Source organism: Epinephelus lanceolatus, chromosome 11, assembly GCF_041903045.1.
Source record: "Epinephelus lanceolatus isolate andai-2023 chromosome 11, ASM4190304v1, whole genome shotgun sequence".
Taxonomy (NCBI): Eukaryota; Metazoa; Chordata; class Actinopteri; order Perciformes; family Serranidae; genus Epinephelus; species Epinephelus lanceolatus.
Window position 1 is genome coordinate 23,519,850 of NC_135744.1, and position 22,339 is coordinate 23,542,188.

The 22,339-nt window shown below is 44.1% G+C and overlaps 1 protein-coding gene across 5 annotated transcripts in view; it reads right to left on the reverse strand.

Annotated features, from left to right (window-relative positions):
• Nucleotides 1–5,991: 5,991 nt before the first annotated feature.
• mtmr4 (myotubularin related protein 4) overlaps nt 5,992–22,339 on the reverse strand; it is a 67,750-nt gene continuing 51,402 nt past the window's right edge. For all 5 annotated transcript variants that reach the window (XM_078172378.1, XM_078172379.1, XM_078172376.1 and 2 more), the window contains 12 exons: nt 20,710–20,823; nt 20,400–20,599; nt 18,931–19,059; nt 16,746–16,857; nt 14,740–14,935; nt 14,235–14,420; nt 13,485–13,655; nt 12,818–12,972; nt 11,134–12,607; nt 10,862–10,972; nt 10,613–10,701; nt 5,992–7,764 (listed from right to left, as the gene is read on the reverse strand). In XM_078172378.1, coding sequence (XP_078028504.1) covers nt 7,587–7,764; nt 10,613–10,701; nt 10,862–10,972; nt 11,134–12,607; nt 12,818–12,972; nt 13,485–13,655; nt 14,235–14,420; nt 14,740–14,935; nt 16,746–16,857; nt 18,931–19,059; nt 20,400–20,599; nt 20,710–20,823 — 3,115 coding nt within the window. In that variant the 3' untranslated portion in view covers nt 5,992–7,586. The remainder of the gene's footprint in view (nt 7,765–10,612; nt 10,702–10,861; nt 10,973–11,133; nt 12,608–12,817; nt 12,973–13,484; nt 13,656–14,234; nt 14,421–14,739; nt 14,936–16,745; nt 16,858–18,930; nt 19,060–20,399; nt 20,600–20,709; nt 20,824–22,339) is intronic.

Sequence of the window (22,339 nt, forward strand, 5' to 3'; positions counted from 1 at the left end):
ATCAATAGCCTTGTGTCCTTTCTACTTTCAAGCACGTTTTAAACATGCATATTGGAGGTGCTTTCAGTCGCTGGTTTGAAGCAAATAAATTTGGCTCTGCAAAGCATAGTTTTGGCAGAAGTTGGTGGTGTAGGCTACACTTTACACATGGCTGTAACCTGCCAGTAAACAGAGAAGAAGATGTAGAGGTTGCGAACTTGACACAAATTAAGTTGCCTTGGCTGTCGAACCATCTACGAGAGAAAAACGGAGAGAGGATTCATTCATTCATTTTCTGTCACTGCTTATCCTGTTAGGGGTTGTGGGGAGAGTGGAGCCTATCCCAGCTGACATCGAGCGAGATTCTAATGCATAGATAGACATGGACAGAGGAAGCAGATGATCAGTCATGCGAGTTAAATGTTTGCTACATTGGGATTGGACGGTGAAGGTGTTTCCATATCCTATTAGCGCATCAACTCTTTGTCACCAAAGGCAAAAAATGTCACCTCAAGTGAGCATAAAAACTTTTTTCTTGCAATTGAGTTTTGCTGTTTCCATACAGCTTTTTGACTGCAATACTTCTATCTTGTGGATAAAAACATTTCTGGAAACATGTCTAATGTAAATTCTTTGCGGTTATGACCCCCAGTTGTGTAAATGGTGGACGGGGGAACAACTGAAGTAACTGTGGAAAACAAAACGCAGTGTACGCTGTGTTGTTGATAGTTAAAGCTCTGACAAAAAGCAATACGGTTTTCTTTACGCAAACAATAACACCACTTGGAAATGCTTAGGGGGGAATGTGAAAAAGTTCTTTGCTTCCACATTTATGTTGTATCTGGTTTACTCCAGGTACTCCAGCTTCCTCCCACAGTCCAAAGACACGCAGGTTAATCACTGACTTTAAATTGCCTGTAGGTGTGAACGACTGTTTTTGATACTCTTTGGTAACTGGGGATGGTTACTGATGGCTACTCGGGAAAACAAAAGCGCTGTCCTCTAGAGCTGGGTATCAGTACTCACTACCTAAGGTATCAACTGAAATAACTCAGGTAACATCGTCACCAGTCAGACAATACCTGCATTTGATCCTTTTGTGTCCAGATCTGGAAAAAACAGACTATTTGTATGGTTTTGCTCACAGCCAATCACCACAAGCTTTCTTTGATTTAATGCCACAGCTGATTGCCCCACTACTGCAGCAGCGACAGCCCATTTAGTCCTGAATGAGGTACAGTCGAGCGTATTGCAGCGTATTTGATGGAGTCAGCGTGCTGAAATGTTAGAAAGTACAACATGCCACTCCGTTCACATTATGGGTATTGAATGATGTACTCTCTTGAGATTGTATCACTTTAGTGGAACTTGTATTATAATTTCATAAAACAATATCCAGTTGGACTACTTCCTGTTTACTTCCTGTTTTGGTTCACAATGGTTGACGCGCTTCCTTTGTGCTGTAAATGGAGCCTTCAATTTCCTGTTTCCACCATTTATTTCTTCTTTAATTACACTGCTTAAATAATTAAGGGAACACTTAATGGTCACAGTATAACACCAAGTCAGTTAAACTTTAGGGATATCAATCTGTCCATTTAGGAAGTACAAGTGATTGTGAATCAGTTTCAGCTGCTTTTGGTGCAAATCAAAGCGACAACAGGTGCAATGGAGAGACAAAAACAAGACAACCCCCAAAAAGGGAATGGTTTCACATGTGGTGGCCACAGACAGTTGCTCTCTCCTTATCCTGCCTGACTGATTCTTCTCTAGTTTTGTCTTCTGCTAGTGTCTTTGTCTCTACTGGTAGCTCGAGGTGGTACCTGCAGCCCACAGTCTCAAAAGCAGGGAGGAGATAACAAGAGACCAGCTGTTACATGAGGAGAGCTGGAAAGGGCCGTAGAAGGGCATCAACCCAGCAGGCGGACCAGTATCTTCTCCTTTGTGTGGAGGAACAGGAGGAGCACTGCCAGAGCCCTACAACATGACCTCCAGCAGGCTGCTGGTGTGCATGTTTCTGACCACACCATCAGAAACAGGCTCAATGAGGGTGGCATGAGGGCCCAGTATCCTCTCCTGGAACCTGTGCTCACAGCCCAGCACCGTGCAGCTCGATTGGCATTCGCCACAGAACACCAGAATTGGCAGGGCCGCCACTGGTGCCCTGTTCTTTCACAGATGAGAGCAGGTTCACACTGAGCACATCTGACAGGCGTGAAAGAGTCTGGAGGTGCCGTGGTGAATGTTATGCTGCCTGTAACATCATCCAGCATGACCGGTTTGGTGGTGGATCAGTGATGGTCTGAGGAGGCACTTCCTTGAAGGGTCACACAGACCTCCATGTCAGAACCAACAGTACCCTGACTGCTGTTAGGTACCAGGAATAAATGAGTGATTGTCAGACCCTTATGCTGGTGCAGTGGACCCTGGGTTCCTCCTGGTGCATGACAATGTCCAGCCTCATGTGGCCAGAGTGTGTCAACAGTTCCTGGATAACGTAGGCATTGATACCACTGACTGGCCCTCTCGTTCCCCTGACCTAAATCCAACTGAGCACCTATGGGACATTATGTACTGGTGCATACGACACCACCGAGCACCACCACAGACTGTCCAGCAGCTCACTGATGACCTGATCCAGGTCTGGGAGGAGATCCCCCAGGACGGATAGTGATGCCCAGGCGTTGTCGGGAGGTCATACAGGCAGGCGGGGGCCGTACACACTACTGAGTCACATTATGAGTTGGATCAGCCTGTGATTTCAATTTTTTACTCTGATTTTCGGTGTGATTTTGAATCCAGCCCTCAGTGGGTTGATGATTTTGATTTCCACTGACCGTTGTTACGTCATTTTATTCATACAACATACATCAGCAAAGATCTTCAACTTAAATAATGGGTTCATCAACATCTGATGTGTGATCTAAGTGTTCCCTGAAGTGTTTTGAGCAGTGTATTTCCACTATTTCCATTTTAACTGATACAGCAAACTGTATTCTACCAGAGTGAAAGAAACGTGAAACCGTATAAAACGTCACAGTATAATAGCGATCTGATGTGGGTGTAAACACTCCCATTGCCCCCCATGACTCTAAAGGATAAGCGCTTACAGATAATGGATGGATAGACACGTTCTGTTAGATCATTTAATTTACTCCAAATCAGTGTTTTATATGCTCATTAAAATCTTATTTTAAAAACCTATAATGAATGGGAGAAGAAGAAGAGTGACAGCATAAAATAGCATACAAAGGAAATACAACAGTAAAGGACAAGTGCCTCAGAATTTGATTCAGTAAAGTGTTTGGTGCTTTCCATGTCTAATTTTAGAAACCTCAGCAAACTGATTTACAGACATTCAGTTTTGGACAGCATTGATTTGGCTTCATATGAAGTGCTGAATTTCAGTGTTAATTTGAGTGCGTTTACATGCTTATCAAATTAATAGACTCTTTTTAATTTTTCACACAGTTTCACCTTTCTGTCTCTCTGGTTATGAACAGGTTGTTCCACCAGTTTAGTTTGATCCATGTCATCTCTGTTTGTTGTCTCAATCTGTTGTGAATCATTACCAGACATTTACAGTGTGTTCCAGCCTCTTCGCCATGTATTAGTTGATTTCATCACATGTGTGTCTACGATTGATTCATTCTGTAGCCCTTCTCCATACACAAGTGCTGGCCTGACCTGACGTGACGCATCAGATCAGTGCAGCAGGGATTTACAGCTACCTCATGGATGTATAAAGAGAACTGGATACAGGGACAGAGCAGGGCTTTGTAGCTAATTTGACAAAGTGGCCAAACTTTTAGGTCTGTCATGTGACACCACTGGACCTGAAGACTTTTTCCCATAGACGTTCATTGTGAAAGAGATTTGTAAGCAAGCTCATCGATTTTTGAGACACATCAACTCCAAGTGCAAACACTAAAATAGCCCTTATTTAAATCATTCTGTCCAAAAAGGTGTAAAATTTAGGAGGTTAGGAGGTGGGGTTAAAGGATGTGGAAGATCCAGGTAATTTTATACCTGGAGATCAAACTGTTTAGACTTCATGCGTCACCAAGCAACTTTCATAGGAATGAGTATGGCCCTGCCTCCAACGCTGTATCCAGTTCTCTCTATACATCAGTGGTAGGGATGTCAGTGGTTAACCGTTAATCAGTTAGTCATAAGAATATTTTTGACAGGTAATGAGCTTCGGTCTATAAATTAATTTTGCTACTCTTCAGGTTACTTCACTGCACACCACCTGGATCTGCTGGGACCTAGCTAGCGGCCCACCCATACAGTGATGACCACCAGTGTTGCTGCAGAAACAACATGCCCACTCTGCGGTCTCCAAGGTGAGCAAGCGGCTTAGTTTTGAACCTTAACTCCCCTCTAGCATCGTGAACTAAGTTACGCTGTTACTGCTAGCACTGTTAGCGCCATTAGCAGTGTCAGCACAGCTATTGGTGCTACCATAGTTAACAATGCTACAGGGGTTTTGGGGCTCAACTCCATAGATGGTCCATTTCGCTGTGACTTGACGTGTTTACACTGCTAATGGAAATGCAAATCAACATGATATGGTTTGACTCAACCCAGCCAAAAGTGCCAAATGGAAAAATGCGATGCGTTAGCCTCATGATCATCTGATCCAAAACCATATATCTAATAGACCCAAGCCCTTCAGAACAGTGCCAGGCTTTGAAGCCAGTTTGACATAGTGGCAAAATGTGGAATTACAACTTCCAGGTCCATCACATGATGCCATTAGGCCTAAAAATACTTTTTCCTATTGACTTACATTGTGGAAGAGATGTCTGTAAATTGGTAGATACATTTTTTGAGCATCACAACACCCACGAAATGACTCGTTCCAATATCAGATTTTGATCCATTCGGTCAGACAATATTTCTCAAGTCTAGAAGAGCTGAACGATTAACTCATTTTCTTCTCCATTTAAGTTAGCAGAGTGCTAAACTGGAACTTAGCCATTCAATCCACAAAGTCTCTAGTGCGCCTGCTCTAAAGGGCCCAACGGTGCAGGATATCCAGGTAATTTCATACCGCGGCTATTGAGCAACTGTCATAAAAAATATTCAGACGGTCTACTCATATTTTTTTAAACATATATATATTTACAGCGATCAGCCAAAACATTTAAACCACTGACAGGTGAAGTAAATAACTTTGATTATTTTGTTCCAATGCATTGTTCTGCTGGGAAACCTTTGGTTCTGGCATTCATGTGGATACCACCTGACATGCTCCACCCACTCAAACACCATTGCAGACCAAGTACCTCCCCCCCCGCCCCCCCCATGGCAACAGTACTCCCCAATGGCAGTGGCCCCCCAGCAGGATAATGCACCATACCACACTACAAAAACTGTTTACAAATGGCCTGTGGAGCGTGACAAAAAGCTCAAGGTGTCGACTTGGCTTCTAAATTCCCCAGGTCCCAATCTGCTCAAGGATTCTTGATATCCCAGATGTACCCCTAATCCAAGGTGGGGCCTCCTTGGATCGAACTTGGCTCTGACCTGTCGAGGCATGGACACAGGATCTCTGGGAGTGTCCTGTGGTGTCTGGCACCAGTGCATTGGCGGCAGATCCATTTAGTCCAGTGGGTTGTGAAGTGGAGTCACGGCATGTGCCACAGATGCTCATTTAGATTGGGATCTTGGGAATTTGGAGGCCATGTTGACACTTTGAGGTCTTTGTCGCATTCCTTGGGTCATTCCTGAGAGATGTTTGCAGTGTGGCATGGCATGGTGGGGGTACTTGGTCTGCAACAGTGCTTGAGTGGGTGGAACATGTCAGATGGTATTCACATGAATGCCAGAACCAAAGGTCTCCCAGCAGAACAATGCACTGGAACAAAATAATATTCACTTCACCTGTCAGTGGTTTTAATGTTTTGGCTGATCGGTGTAAATATATATGTATAAAAAATATGAGTAGACCTTCTGAATATTTTTTTCCCTGAGCAACATGCAAATAAGGAACCTTGATAACAGATCCATGATATAATCTTTTATTTTAACCCATGGGATTTAACTTTTACAGTGCATTTCTTTACAACAATTATTCATTAAGTGACAGGTTTTAGCCACCACTACGGATCAGATAACTATGTATGTTACATGTCTGAGTTCCTCTCAAAGATTTTGACTTCATGAACACCGTGTGAAAAAATCCCAAATATTAGACCACGGATAACCACACAGGTTAACTAATTCAGTGACATCCGATCATCCGTTGAAACGGTTAGCCTCGTTATTGAACCGAGCCATCTGTTAATCTTTAGTTGTCTCAATGTTATTAAGCAGCTAACTATCTGTACCAGTTAAACATACAGAGAGGTGGCCAATTAGAAACCTGCTGCCATCCAGAAGAAAGAAAAAGGCTTTAAAAATAGACAAAAACAAAATATGGCACTATTGTCTCAAGGAACAACCAGTAGACACAAACATAGATTTTTTTTTTAAGGGGGGCTGTGGCCAAACTCCCCTGAACAGAACGAGAAACTCCAAGCACTTTGTTCAGTCTTTACTGCCTGTTAACAATCCGAGGAGGACGCATCAGTCAGATGGACATTCATTCTCAAATATCTCAGCAGAAAAACCTTGCCTCTGCGACGTCACTAAATACCCACAGTACCTTCAAATGACATTGTCTCGCATCAGAAGTAGACATTACAGAAAACTGTTGTCTCCACACGTTACTGTGTTCTCTTCCTCTTGACACATCGAGCACACATTCCACAAAACAAACAGCATGGCATCGATCCGTCCACACACACGTCCCCCAGAACGTATAATGTTGCAACATGGCTATACTGGAGAAAAGCATTGATAAAGACAGAACCACATTGACTGTGCATATACATAATTTTTGAAAACACATTGCAGCAATGAACACATATATACGACCCACCGAATGCACGTGAACATAAACTCGATCCAGTTATCCATTACATATTACATTCAGGCTCCAAGAAAAAAAGATGCAATGACAAAGTAAACAGCAGATTTCTCCCTTTTGCTCAAGTTTGGTCTCAAATTCCCTCATATACACAACAGCTAGTAGTGCACAAAATAAGAATACAAAATTAGACTTTTAAATACTGTAGCAGCAATTCTTTTCTTTTAAAGTTGAAAGCCTCCAGTAGTACAGGCAAAGGCTTTGGAGTCCCCGACACATGGAAGGGTGAGCGATTGTCCTCTGAAGTGCGAGACAGTGTCTGTAAGGAGGGTGCAGGTGTTTGGTACTAAAGGTGGGTGGACAGGTTGGAGAAGTGACTCGGACAGGGCACTGCGTGGAGGCAGCCGGACGCTGCAGTGCTCCAGGCTGAAAATGTCTTTGAACAGAAGGGGGTTTGTTCTGCAGGAAAACCTCCCCTGCTGACACACCTCCATCTCAGACGTTCCTCTTCTCCGCCTCTCAGACAGTCTCACAGTGCATCTCCACTCTGAAACCGAGCCTCCCAAAGAGTAACAATTCCTCCTCATCTTCCCAAAACCGCAGCAGGTTGGGGTCACAACGGGGCGCTCGGCTCATCAGTCCAAAACGAGCAGGACAGAGCCGAGGCGGGCCATGCTACACGACGCTTCTCTCAGCTGGAGGCTGTGGCGATGGCCTTCTTGAGCTGCTGGCTGCGGATCTCGCGGGTGCGGGACTCCAGGAGCAGGTCGTGGCAGGTGTTGCAGACCAACACTGGGTCATACAGCTGCTGGTCTGGGATGGGCAGCTTCAGATGACAACAGTCTTTACAGAACACGTTGCCACAGTTCCTGAAGATGGAGACCACACAGAGAGTTAGGAGGGAGCACACAGCAAAGGCTTCGCTCAGACTGCAGAGTGATCAGATTTGTTTCTCAAATCAGATCTTTGCAAGTGATCAGATCGTGTGTGTTCAGACAACACTGACCTATCTGTGTGGGTCGCTGTGGTAATGTGTGTCGGCAACTACGTTCCTAAGCTGTTGATGAAGCTTTTCAGCTCGGAAGCATGAGAAATGGAGGTCCATCATTTCGTCCTCCAAACAAGTCGCGGTGCAGAACTCCTCCATCGCACCAACTGAACTCCTCCATAGAGCTCTGCTAGTAGCAGCATGGATTCTGTTCAGCACTTCCGTCACTTTGGATTTGATGCTGTCATGTCGTGTTGCGAGTGTGGCAAAAGAGACTTTTGAAATACGATTTGAGCGTCCAGAGTGTCTGGACTGACGTGCATCTGAAGAAATCCGATTACCGTCACATTTTAAACCAAATCCAACTGTGGTTTGGATCCAATTTGCAAAAATCACATCTGATGTGGTTTTTGCGGTCCAGACTTTCTACAGGTATCAGAAACTTTAATTTAATTCTTTTAAATTTTTCTTTGAAGGTTAAGTATTCCTTTAACTTCCATGACTTTATAGGATGAACATGTTTAAATAGTGACATATGCAGAATGTATCTGATAGTCAGCTACTTCTACTGCAGCAAACAATTTGTCCATCCTCTGTATTTTCAGAGTAGTGCTCTGTTCGTTATAAATTTCTCTCAGTTTGGGACGACTGTCTCAGTGGAGCATATAAATAATTCTCTGGCTAACTGAGAGCCTTTCATTCTGAAACCATGGGCTGAAACTAAAGCTTGGTTTATTGCTTTGAAAATACAAAGCAAAGTCTGTGTTTGAATCGCAGGCTGCTGCTTTGGCAGAACTGTGCTGCAGCGACATAGTGCCAGGAGATATGTGTATATAAAAAACTCCAAAAAAGCTCTGCTGAACAAATGTTTATTATATCTGATGCTTTGAATGAGTGAATACACAAATCAGGAGGCTGTTAAACCTGATCCTAAAGCAGCTACTGTTAGAGACAAGGCCTAGAAGTTAAGTGAAGGAATAGTTTGATGAAGGAATAGTTTGATGAAAGTTAAAACTGACTCTCATGTCTGTACATTAAATATGAAGCTAGAGGCAGCAGCCATTAGTTTAGCTTAGCACAAAGACTGGAAGCATGGAGAAACAGCTGACTTCCAGCACCTCTGAAGCTGACTGCACCCCAGTTAACCCAGTACACACCTCCCTCGTAACAACATGATGTTTTTACAGTGCAACCAGCTCACCAGGCCGGCCACATCATCCTGTTTCCACTCTTTCTAGCTTTCTAAAGTCAAGCTAACCTGCTGTTGGCTGTAGCTTCATATTTATGTACAGACATGAGAGTGATATCAGTGTTTTTATTTGACTCTCAAGAAAGCAAAAAGCGAGAGATCTTCGTAATGAACGAGAACAACTTTAGCTGATCGGTCAATGAAGAGAATTTTTTTTATAGACAATTCTGATGATTGACAGGATTCATTAGAAACCGTGCCGATTACAGATTCTTGAATGTTTCTTGCTTTTCTGTATTTAAGTCATTAAATGAATAGGTTTCTGAAATTTCACTTCATACTGAGATAGTGGTAACTGGGGGCTGGGTAACTGGACAAATATAGCTATAGCTATCAGTTATCTGCGATTGATTGAGTTGTTTTTCTGGGTGATTCTTGTCATTTTATTTTGGTAATTTTGATGGTCTGCCTCAGAACAATGATTGAGAGCTGCTGCTGCTCAGACACAGTGGTAAAAATCAGTGTGTAGCTGAGCAGGTTTTCACATCTAACTCTGGTTTGGTTGAAATAAACCCTTAATTCACAGAGTTGGTGATTATTGGAACACTAGAACCACGAACCAAGATATGAGTGGACGAGTTTTATTTTGTTTCTGTTGAGTTTAAATGAAGTGTGTTTGACGATAAGTTACAGTTCACAGTACACACTAACAAGAATCAAGCTGATTTTGTGCCAGATTCCCCTCTTCTGACAATCATCAGCAAAGCACTGCTTTGTTTGATGTTGTCGATGTATGTTAAGTGTGATTTTTACATTCCCCATCTGCCCAGAAGTCTGTTCTGCTCGAACTGATTTCAAATCGCAAGTATTAAACATGTTCAGTATTAGATACGATCCACTGTCCTATTGTGAAGGGCTCAGGCTTTAACACGTACAGTACATGTTCACGCCGTCTCCACAACTTAATCCATGTTTTTAAATGTTTTCTTAGTAATTTTTCTGTCAAACGTAGTGCAAAAACTAAGGGCTACATCCTCCTGCTTGTCATCCGCCATGTATGTTTTCTCTAAAGTCATGTTTGATCACGAGAGATTTGCGAGATTTGAGAGTCAGGACTTTGGTTGTTCGTGAATGGAATCTGTTAGTGTGCGGTGTGACGTTAAGGCCAAATCGTTGCTCTCCATGAACTATAGGAACAAGACTTTTAAATTTATCTTTACATGTTGTGATGTGTAGGGTCTGTTTTCAACATTTTCAACATCGGCTAAGATTTGAAAAATCTTTTAGTGGGGGCTGTTCTCAAGCTAGCTCAGTAAAAGAGCGATACCACGACACAATCTAAATTTCATTAAGTATTTATTGATAAATAGAAAAACTTTTTTTTGACGGTTATTGATAGTGAAAGTGTCTGTTCAATGGGCTTTTATATACAGTATACGTTTATACTTAACACCCATGATTTTTTCTCTTCTACCTTTACATGTGACTAAATGTGATATTTTTGTGTTCTTGTATTTATTTAGGTAAGAAGGACACCCACCTGCAGTGGTGACGTCTCTTGGCTATCCAGAACTCACAGTCACAGTTGAAACAATGGGAGGCCATGTGGTCGGGCACCCACCTCGTGACCTACACACACACACACACACACACACACACACACACACAGACATCTCTATCAGAACAGTGTGCTGTTATCAGAGGTGCTCCTCGTCACACAGGTGAGGGGGAGGAAGGAAGGTGATGAAGCGGAGTTATTTTAGACAATGAAGCAGTGAAAGATGCTGACCTCTGTGTCCTTGGGCTCCACTCGGTCCCAGCTACCCTCAGACAGACGGTCCTCGCTGTGGGTTGACAGAGAGTCCTCCTCATTACTGTTGTCTGACTCCCGCAGACACGTCTGAAAACAGAGAGAAAAGGGCAAGATCAGAAAACAGATGGGACTGACAGAGGAGAGAACACTTCCTGGGGATTATTAAAAGTAAACATTTACGAACACTGCTGACAGAAATAAGCTTCTAGCACTGGGCATTAACGTCATCACTGGTAAAAGCTACTCACGATGTCATCCTCGTAGTCGATGTCTGGCTCCGAGGGAGGGGTGCCATACTGTTTACTCTCCAGCCTCATCTGCAGCTGTCGCACCTGCTGCCTCAGCACCTCCACCTCCTGCTTGTAGCCCGCCTCGATCTGCCGCAGTCTCTGCTGCACGGCGTCCATGGGCACCGGCAGCCCGTCGTCATCCAGGTAAGCTGGGGCCTGGGGTGGGGGAGGGGAGCTGGAAGCGGAGGGCGAGGAGTATGACACTGGCAGGAGCTGATGGCCAGCCAGGGAGTAGCTGTTGAGGGTGGCGGCAGCAGCAGGCCCACACATACCAGCATAGCCTGAACTCCTGGCAGCAGACAGCCACCCAGCCTGCACAGGGCTGCTGGGACAACATAGAGCCTCTCTGCGGCAGCACTGGGACCCATTGGCGATGGCAAAGCCCTGGGAGCGGAGCAGCTTACTGGCAAGTCGACGACTCTGGTAAGTGTTGTGCTGCAAGGCCCGGCTGACGCCAGAGTGGCTGCCACTGCTGCAGGCAGACTGCACCAGACCCTGGACGCTCTCCCAGTGGGCGCCGAGCAGGGACAGGTCTGCGATCTGGCTCTGGGAGATCAGATGGCGAGCTGCTACCTGGGTGCAGTCTGCAGGAGCTGCTGCAGCTGTGAACACATGCTCTCTTCCTTTCACTATGTCTGTACTCATGTCCTCTCTCTCCTTCTGGGGTTGGGGTGACTCAGGCTCATCATTCAAATTATTCTGGGTCAGATGCTGGGTCACAGTGGGAGGCAGGGCGGGGGGAAGCTCTCCCTCATCTGTGAGAGTCTCTGTGGAGTCCTCCATGGGAAGGAGTGGTGTGAGCTGCTTCAGAGCCAGCAGCTCTGCAGATGCTGGGAGGCCATTTGTCTGGCTGTCACTGTGGCCGTTCAGCAGCAAGGTGGGTGTGGCAGCTGCAGGCTGAGTGCCGTTGCAGGGGAGAGGTAAGCACGGCTCTGATTTATGAGTGGGTGACGTGGTGCTCTCAGCAGTCCTACAGGGGCTCTCAGCCTCCAGCGGAGGTGGAGGTGGAGGGAGTGGAGGGTTAGTGATCTGAGGCAGAGCCTGTTGAAGGACAGGAGTGGGGAAGGGAGTGTGAGTGAGTGTGACGTCCTTACTGAGAGGGACAGGGGGAAGGGGCAGAGAGGGTAGGGGCTGTGTGGTGAGACAGGGCTCCTCCTCTGTGTCTTCACAGCTCTCTGAAACTGGGACACCCTCTGGGGTCTTGGCAGGACTCTGGTGTAGAGGTTCCCCCTCACTGCTGTCCAGTCCAGTGTCGGGCGTGACCTCATCAGAGACGTCTGCAGAGGTTTCCTCCGTGCTTGGCGAGGGCTCCAGGGCAGAGCGATCCTCCTGGCAGTGCTTATTGAGATTTGGGTCGCTGGATGTACGTGTCAAGGGCACCCCGTTCTCAAAAGCTGACAGCAGGTTGTCCATGGAGCGAGTCTTGGGAAGTCTGGAAATCAGAAATACATAAAAAGGTTTATTTTTTCCCCACAGGTGCCGAAATGGCAATGATGCAATTCTCTGTTTGGGACTCTAGAGGGCAGTGTTGCTCTCTAACATAAGGGAATTTTGAATCAATGTCTATCTCTGTACATGGACAGCTACAAACATTAAGCACAGATACTGAGTAGCTGATCAGATTTGCATCAAACAAACACACCTGTCCAGGGAACGGGAGGTGAGTTCGTCTCCGGTGACATTCGGGGGGAGGTAGAGCTCCATAGAGTCGTCCACAGCGGTGCAGGGGGAGGAGGTGGGCAGGTACACAGCCGTCCACAGCTGTAATGCTCGTGTGTGGCAGACTGGCTGCAGCACCTGGCAGACAAACAAGACACGAGGATCCCAGACGATCAATATACAGTAATGGTGGTGCCTGTCGGTGCTGTTCTACCACTGCTGTGGAGGGTTTACTATGACCTTTTTCATACTTGTCTTAGAGGTCAAACACAGACTATCAGGGTTTAATCTTCAAGTTAGAGTCATGCTTTAAATCTCTGATAGAAAAAACAGTTTGGGGATGCAAGTTAAAGTTAAGTCATATTAATGATTGATAAAGCAGCTTACTTAGAGTCTGGGAGGTTGAGTCTAAGAGAAATAAAACTAGCAATCTGCTGAGTCACTGTTCTTTTAAAGGGACAGCTCATCCCAAAATTAAAAATACATATTATACATATACAAGTCAGTCTTCTCAATGACTAAAAGGCTCGGTGGCTAAAAGTAGGAGGCAACCCCCCGTTATTTCTGTATTTAACTTGTGGCGGTTAATAACAGTATAATAGTAATAGCATTATAACAATGTAAGTTACAGTGTCAAAAGAGGTGGGTACCATATCATGACTGGGGATGTAGAGGAAGTTCTGGAAGTTCTTGTTTCCATTGCGAAGCAGGGACCACACAGAGCAGGTGCGCTTGTAGATGTTCCTCGTCTCCCTCTCGCGAGCGTTGTTGCACAGGAAGGTGCCATAAAGACACGAGTACGTATGCTGCACCAGCTTGACCTGGACACACGAGGGAGATGGAAGATGAAGTCAGGCAATGATTCAGATTCTTTATGGTTTGATAGTGCTCTGCTAATTCGGTGTAACAGCTCAATGATGTCAAACACCACCTGACAACAAGATTAGTTGTGGTTGTAAAATGACAGTGTATATCAGGTCAATTATAAATGAAAGTTTTGAAAGAATATGGGGTGCAGTAGGATCATCTTGCTCGGAGCAAAATCTCAAAAAATGATGAGATGGATGAAATGCACGGCAGCATGTACAAAGAAACATTTTTTCTGTCTTTCAACACTTACAGACAGTATCCCATCAATATTTCTCTGAAATACTGCACAAACAACCCAGGGGACTGATTTCATAATTAAAGGTTAATGTGAATGATAATTTTTGCATTTTGTTACGCAGAGCTTTGATATTATAATGAGGGAATAAAGTCAGTAAATTCGAGGGGGGGTAATTTCTAAATCTCGTAAGATCCCCTGGTAATATTAGTCCCAGGTGAATATAGTGACAAAAAACGTATATAATATTATTAAAAGAACAGAGAGAAGTAAAGAGTGCTGTACGACCACCCACCAGGAAGGCCTCGTTGAACTCAAACAGGCAGGGGAACTGTTTGAGCAGCTGGTGAACACAGTCCAGCCACTGCAGGAAGACGGGACACTGCTCGCTCACATCGTCAGCGTTCTCCTGGTGGCCGCAGCGGTCCCCAAACTTATGACCGTAGTCCAGCCACTCAGTCTCTACAAGCACCTGGAAACCCTGTGGACCACAAGGTAGTCAGTTATGGAAGTGCTAATATGACAGTGCAGCAAAAACTGATTCAGCATTACAGTCTGATAACATTGTCACCATTGACAGTAGAATAATTCAGCAGAGCAAGAGATATCGTCTACTTTATTCCACTAGTTATTCTTCCTTGTAAAAACTTGGCACCTATGTACCCACAATGCAACTCAACTGCTGACAATTCAGTTTCCTGTAAACAGACTTTAATGTGTGAAATTATTTCAGTTATAACAAGTGTATCTAAAATCCAACTGTATGCAACATTCTGTGGTCCAACTGTGCAGACTCTCACCTCTAGTGTCCTGTAGTAGGGGTCCAGCAGGACCTTGGAGAGGGCTACAATCTGGGGGGTGCGGTCCCACCCGTCCGAACAGTGCACCAGGACAGGACGGCCCTCCCTCTCCACCGCCGAACACACCAGAGTGGCTGCCTTCAGCATGACGGACAAGTGCTGCAGCCAACGGGTGCTCTCAAGTGCCGAAAGCCAGCTGGAAAAACCAGAGGTGACTGATCAGATACGGATAAATCAACACAGAGCCTGTCCCGACTGATGATGTGGTCTGGAGCCTAGATTTGGGGTGCTTCTCAAAGTCAAGGAAGGATCCTTGGTATTTCCAAGTTGGGTACTACAAAGGCTTGGCAAGACTCCTGCCAAGCATTTGAAGGTCACATAATGGAACAGTCTAAAGTGGGTTCGGGTGTGCGTCACTGACACTGTCCCGTCTTAACTTCCAGTTTTTGAAACAGCAAAAGAAATGTGCTTTACACATTCATGGTGATAACACATTTACAAGGACACTGAAGATACTTGCATTCAAATGCATTTTGCACTGTCATCTCTTCGCTCTTGTCCTGTGCCATTTTTTAAAGACAAGCACAGTCAAGAACTGGCGATGCATTAGTGCCCTCGCCTTACGAAAGTCAGAATAAACTTTAAATTAGGCCTTGTATATCAAGTTCAAGTGAAGATACAGTGACAGGATTTCATGCCTTTTTTCCCAGGAGATTAGATTACAAAATAGTCTGTTCACAGGGCTCTCAAAAAAGCTTTTTGGCAACTACAACTTATTCAGACATACGACCACATAACACCAATTCTAAAATACCTACACTGGCTACCAGTCACTCTGAGAATTTACTTCAAAGTCTTGCTGCTCGTCTACAAATCACTTTGTGGCTCTGGGCCCACATACATCTCTGATATGTTTGTGCAATATGAAACTCCCAAGAACCCTAAGGACCTCTGGGGCAGGCCTACTGCTTGTTAGAGTTAGAACAAAATACGATGAAGCAGCATTTTGTTATTGTGCAACGCAGACCTTAAACAACCTCCCTGAGACATTACACAAACCTGACTCTGACCACTTTAAGGTCAGACCTAAAAGCTTTCCTGTTTTACACTGCATACTCTACCTTTTAATTTATTTCACTTGACTTAAAGTGCTCAAACTTCTTTCTAAAATGTTGTACCTCTTGTATCACTGGCTTGTACTTTGTAAATGAATCCTTTACATTTGTTGTATCTTTATTACTCTGTAAAGCACGTTGAATTGCCCTAGTGTATGAAATGTGCTGTGCAAATAAAGTTGTCTTGGCATTTCTTGCCTCAAATTTGATCATAACCAGATTTTGGTAAAAGTGACTGAAAGTTCACTTGCATCTTCTTTAGAAATCGCCGGACAGGAATGATGCATCGTGTGCATAGGATTGAAAATCCTTGAAAATTCTCTGAACAAATTATCCTAGACATTGACATAATCCTTCGGCGGGATTTCAATGACACAGCATGCAGCCATTTCAGGATCCCTCCTTGACTTTGCGAAGCACCCGTTGCAACATCAACAACCTCTGGTCACTCTGGGTTATCTTAGGTTGACGGGGTTGAGAGGAGGAAGCCTCTGACCTATACCTATGGAGGCCTCCCTGTGTCAGTACACACCTCCATCAGAGTAACAACAAGCGTCAAAAATAACACGGTGTGATGTCATAGCTGGGTTAACCTATGCACTGTACATACAATCGCACATGTAATACATATACACAGATGTAAACACACTCGTAAAGCATACACAGCTGGTAAAAACACACAGAACAAACGGAAACACACGTCTCTGCTGTCGCTGTGTACAGACAGATAGCTGGCCGGCCCAGCACGAACAGGAGTGGACTGTGACAGCGTTCCCATCTCTGTGTGGTGTTGCTTACTGTGGCCATTAAAACAGGGGGGAGGGAAAGGGAGAGGGCGGCACTGATGAAGGCAGAGCTGCACGGAGAGAAAGGTCAAACAGATCGACTTACTTTCCCGGATCGGGAATCTGACTGCAGACGGTCCTCAGGGCCTGAAAGCTGTTCCGGATGGCGTGGATGTTAGCCATTCCCATGAACATCACCTCACAGTTAGGGTAGTACTCTGAAAACAAACAGACATAAACAACACTGATCAAGGTCATCAGACATAAACAACACCTAGCCCGTGTGATACAGTAGCATCATATGTTCAGATGTTGGTGTTTGCTTTTATTATCTCAGACAAACAGAACATTCATGGTTTTGAGCAGTGAGACCATCACTGGTGGCATGTATCATTTGCTTACTGAATATCATATGTCAAAGTGGACACTGACATTAGATTTGACCTCTGCAGAGTGAGGCCCCCGAGACTGCACGCAGAGCAGCACCTTCTTAAATACATGTGTGGAAAAGCAGAACTGACCCACTTAATACTAGAGATGCAACGACTGCAATTTACTTGGCTGTTTCCGATTTCAGATTTTGGCCGATTCTGGTTTCCAATTTTTTTAAAAGTCTGACCTGCCAATTCTGATTTTCCTTCTCTCTAAGACAGCATACACAAACATTTTTGTAACTTTTCTTCAATGGGAAATTCAACTGTATGTTCATAATAAAACACTGACTATTGAATAACTTTTACAGTTCCTCACAAACTGCCCCAGGTGTTCATCAAATCAGCGAATCATTCAATGCTCATAATCTTGCAGCTTTGGACTCTTAAAAGCAGAGATGGGAGGAGGAATTTGGAGAGCAGATATTGGAGGAGGTGTGGCATAAAGCTATTCAAAATATTTATTCATCCTCTATTTGTCTGAGACACACTGTTTAAGATTGTACACTGACTCCACTGGTCCAGAGCAGTGATACTGATCCAGTCTTCAGCCACTTTATGTCACATGTTCTGGTCATGTCCCAAACTATTTCATTTCTGGGATTTAGTATTTAAAAATTTTTCAACAATGTTTGGACGGCTGGTGGCCCCATCTATGTCCATGGCAATATTTGGAGTAACTCGCTCCAGTAACTTGGAGTGCTCACTTCTGGCCTGAAGGCTCATCCTGTGTAATTGGACAGACTATTCACCTCCAACATACGGACATTGGATTAAGGATGTTATGTATCATTTACAGTTGGAGAATATCTGTTGTTTTATTTAAGGATCCACGTGGCAACCATTTTTAACTTTTGTGGCAAATATGGTAGCTGAAAAATTGTAATGAAACACACTATACTCCCCTTCTTATGTCACACAGGTTAACTGATTTGTCGTTGTTTCCCCCTTTTATTTTTCCTTTCTTTCTTCTGTATTGGATTTTACTTGGACTGGTCTGTTTGTTCCTGTGCTGATGGGTGGATGGGGTGGTCTTTTTGTCCTTACTGGCTCTGTGTTTGTTTATTAATACTCTGTATATCTTTATTTAAGTGCCAATAAAAATACTTTGTTTTAAAAAAAACAAAAAACTGCAGCAGGTTCTAGGACCTTATCTCACTCTTGTCTTTGTTCAGCCATAGTAACCATTAACTCACAACTCTAAGAGAGACCGGGAATAAAACAGTACGCCGTTTCACACACAAGGGAGTTGAAGAGCAAGTTTGGTGTGTGTAGCTTTGCCTACCCTCTTTGGTGGACCCGCCACTACTGGGTGATGGAAAACACATCGCTTACTGTGCAATGCTTGTTTTTTTTTCCCCTGGAACACCCAGTTCATAATACAGCAAATATAAGGGCTTTCATCACCATTGTGTTACCTTGTTCTAATACCTCGTTAACATATTTACATTTTATGCACATATTATATTAGACTGTTCTGAATACTCTGTTTCTAGCTGTTTATTTCTAGTTTGGCTACAACCTGACAGATTTCTTTACACTTCTATATGTAGCTACATGCTAACATCAGGGAAACATGAAATCCTTCCAAATTTTTCATATGGAAGACCCACAAACACTGAACAATCAGAGCAGACTGGGCTTTTTCGGGAGGGGGGCTTGAAAAGACAGATGCTAAAATGGAGCGTCTCAGACAGAAGGTGAATACAGGTGTTCCAGCACAGACAGTGTGAGGAAAATAAAGTGTTTATGTTACAGCCTGTCGACGTGTTCTGGTAGGCACTTAAAATACATGTATGAATCTCAAAATGAAAACATTAGGTCCCCTTTAAGACTTCTCAAATGTTTGGTCGCACTAACCTTCACACTCACAGCCTCCGCCCTTGGCTCGGTTGGCCACTGCAGCGGTGTATGAGCGAGCATCCAGAATCAGCAGCTTCTGTGGCACGGTGTTGTCATTGCAGCCAGAGCCGCCCGTCAGAGAGGAGTCTGGAGAGACAGGCAAGAGGACAGAGAGATGATATTTTACTGTTGTGAGTGGACAGTGCTATGTGAATCAAAATGGCGCAGAGAGGAAGAGAGAGAAAGTGTGAAAGCAGAAGGAGGCAATCAGAGAAGCGCCACAGACATGATAAACAGAAACTGACTCGATTTGTAACCTACTGAGAATCAATATCTCCTCCTGATGACACTGCCACAGTGTTGCTACGAGTAACGGTCACAAGTCAAGAGACCTGCTTTCAACCGTGTGGAGACAGACGAGTAATTACTGATGAAATAGTACATAATCTGGGCACAAAGTAAGGCGCAAGTGGCAAAGGGGCTGTATTTAGTCCCTTAATCAATCATAGGTGTGTTGTGGGCATAACAAGAATTAAATTGATCATTAGGTCATCTCCTATTTAATTTAAAAGCACCTGACACACCGCTTTTTACATGGCGGATTCGGCAAATTAGAGAAGCAAGCGGTTTTCTGCTGAGAGAAATGTAGCAGCAGTGGAGCAGTAATGTCTCTGCGGCAGATATCATGGGACTTTTAGGCAGCAGAACTAAAACCTGTAGTTATAAACTTGACAGAGGAAACAGAGCTAAAAGCTTAGCTTCTGATATAATGAAGTTACACTGCTCTTCATGAGTAAATATGCTCAGAGTCGCTTTTAATGGGGAGTCACACAGCAGCTCTTTAGCTCTGCTCTCTGCTACATTCACATTTTACATAATGTAAAATAGCAATAAGCCAACAATTCTACTGACAACACCTCACTTTAAGACCTACACATCCTTGGGTGCACAGATTGGCACAAGGACATTTGCTACTTTCACAATGTGGTGCTGGCCGTGAAAATGAAAATGTCTGAAACTAACAATTACCACCCAGCATCGTGTGTAAGATAGGGCTCAGAGTTGTTTTTCTCCGTAAGTTACACTGGCAGGTATCCCACTTAAAGATTTATATAACTAAGCCTGATTAAAATGCATATTAGATACTGCATGCACTTGATTTTAATTTTTGGAGCATGTAACCAGTCAGAAAGAGGCGCATAAATGTAATTTATTGCTAGGGTGTTAATTAATTTTAAATTGTTGACAGTGTATTTGCTGATGAAGCTCAATGTATGCAGGCATAATTGAAAATAGTGTATCACTTGGCACTTATGTTAATCATCATTATTTGTTGGTTGTCCACTTTGGAAGTAAGAAAATTAATGAGACATATAAATAATGGAAATTCATGTCAAATTATCAGCCTGAATTCAAATGTATTCTCGAGAGCTACATTGCTCCAACAGTGTACGCAAAACGTAAATCAATAAAAAGGAATGCTTTACCAAAATCACTGTCGGAGGAGTCGGGAGCTTCCCCGCGTTGTCGGCAGGCTGGTGCTCCACAGGTACCCTTGGCTCCCGAGTCCATCTGACAAGCCTTAGCGATGGACGTCACCAAGTACTCATCGTCCGTGTTTCTCCAGCCCCACCAGCTAATCTCCGGCTGGCTGCAACGGGAGATCACCGCCCCGTTCTTCTGGTGCCTGGAATTCAAGGTCACAGAGTCAGTAATCCCAAGTGCAGATCTTAGTATCAGAAAGGAAATCCTGTTGTGCATGTTGGTGAAACGTGTGATAGTGTGTATGTGATCCACCTGTAGACCACCACGGGGATCCTCTTCCAGGACCTGAAGGAAGCCACACTCTCCAGCTCCTTGTCTGTGATCCAGATTGGAACCAGAAGCTTCTGTGGGTAGCTGGAGCAAAGCCTGTGGACAGGAAGGACAAAACACATTACTTTTATAGAGGAAGGTTAAATGCAGTTTATATTGCTGGAAACATTAGACGGCCATTAAGGTTTATTCCAGGGAAACGGAAGTCCTTGGAATACACATTCAAATTACTTCCCATTTCCCAAGAAATACAATAACGGGAAGACGGGAAAAACTAGTGACATTCTGGCCATAAACTAAATAGATGGATATGTACAAAATGCATATCACTACAGAATACACAAAATCTTTACATCTTCCCATGTGGATGCAAATCTTGGAGCTGGCAGGGATGCAAAACTCAACAGCACAATGGTAACTTCCTTTTGGCCTACCAAATTGAGGGCTCTGCCATCTAAGTTCTGCTGGCCCTACACCAAACAAAGTTTTAGTCCTTTGAAAGTCTTTTCTAAGTCTTCCAGTGTATGGTAGGCATCAGGCTAATACAACCCGATGTCTGCCTCCAGCTTTGTGTGGAAAGTCTTCAGATGATTCAACAGTGACGAACAGAAAATAGAATCCATCTCAGCTTAATAGAATGACTTTGAATACACCAAATAACTTGGTTTAACAAATTGCATATGTACTGACAATAAAACACTGTCAGTTACTTCCATGTTCTCAGCAGCCAGCTAACTGATAAAATAAATGGTGTTCTTTTGCCTTAACAATTATTAATACCACCAAATAATACAAAAATGAAGTCAGGTTAGGAACCCATACATTTAAACATGTTTCTCTGTGTTGCATTTAGTGTTGCTAGAAGTATGGCCGATGCGTTCTAACTGTAGCTGAAGATATGCCTTAAAAAGAAAGAGCCAATTTCCCAGGATTTCTGGGATAGCGCGTTCCTGCTCCCAGGACAGAAAATGTCTAATTTTGAGAGGGGGGGGAAACCCATTTACATTTCATTAAGGCTTGAGTGACAGGATGTATGTGGATAGTGTCTTCAGCTTCTCAGTCAGAGCCACTACTTGCTAATCCACTGTGCCAGCCTCTCAGCCTACCTCTCTAGCTCCAAATAAAGACAGCGACAACCAAAAGGCTGAACTTGAGGCTTCAAAACTGGAGTCCACAAACCAGTGGATGACGTCATGGTAGCTACATCCATTATGTTTACAGTCTATATGTGTTCCCAGCCAGTGCACTCGGACTGACTTAACACAGAGTCTATCAGTGAAAAAAAAATACAAGACCCAAACAAAATAATACTCTGAGCTGCAGCAACATTCTTAGACAACACAAATGTTCTGGTTTTCAGGGTCACACTACTTCATCAAGAACGCTCAGCTCTGAGAGAGAACAAATAACACAGTGCTACAGCCCGACTCCATCTGCTCTCCTCCTCTCTCATGATACTTCCCTCAATGTCTGTTCACCTGCTGACTGTCTGAGGAGTGAAGGGGAGATGGAGACAGTGTGCCTGTGTGTGTGTGTGTGTGTGAGCGAAATACTGTGCTGAGTCATGGGCCTCAGCAGGCTGCGGCGCGTTTAATTAGCCAGTTGTCCTGTG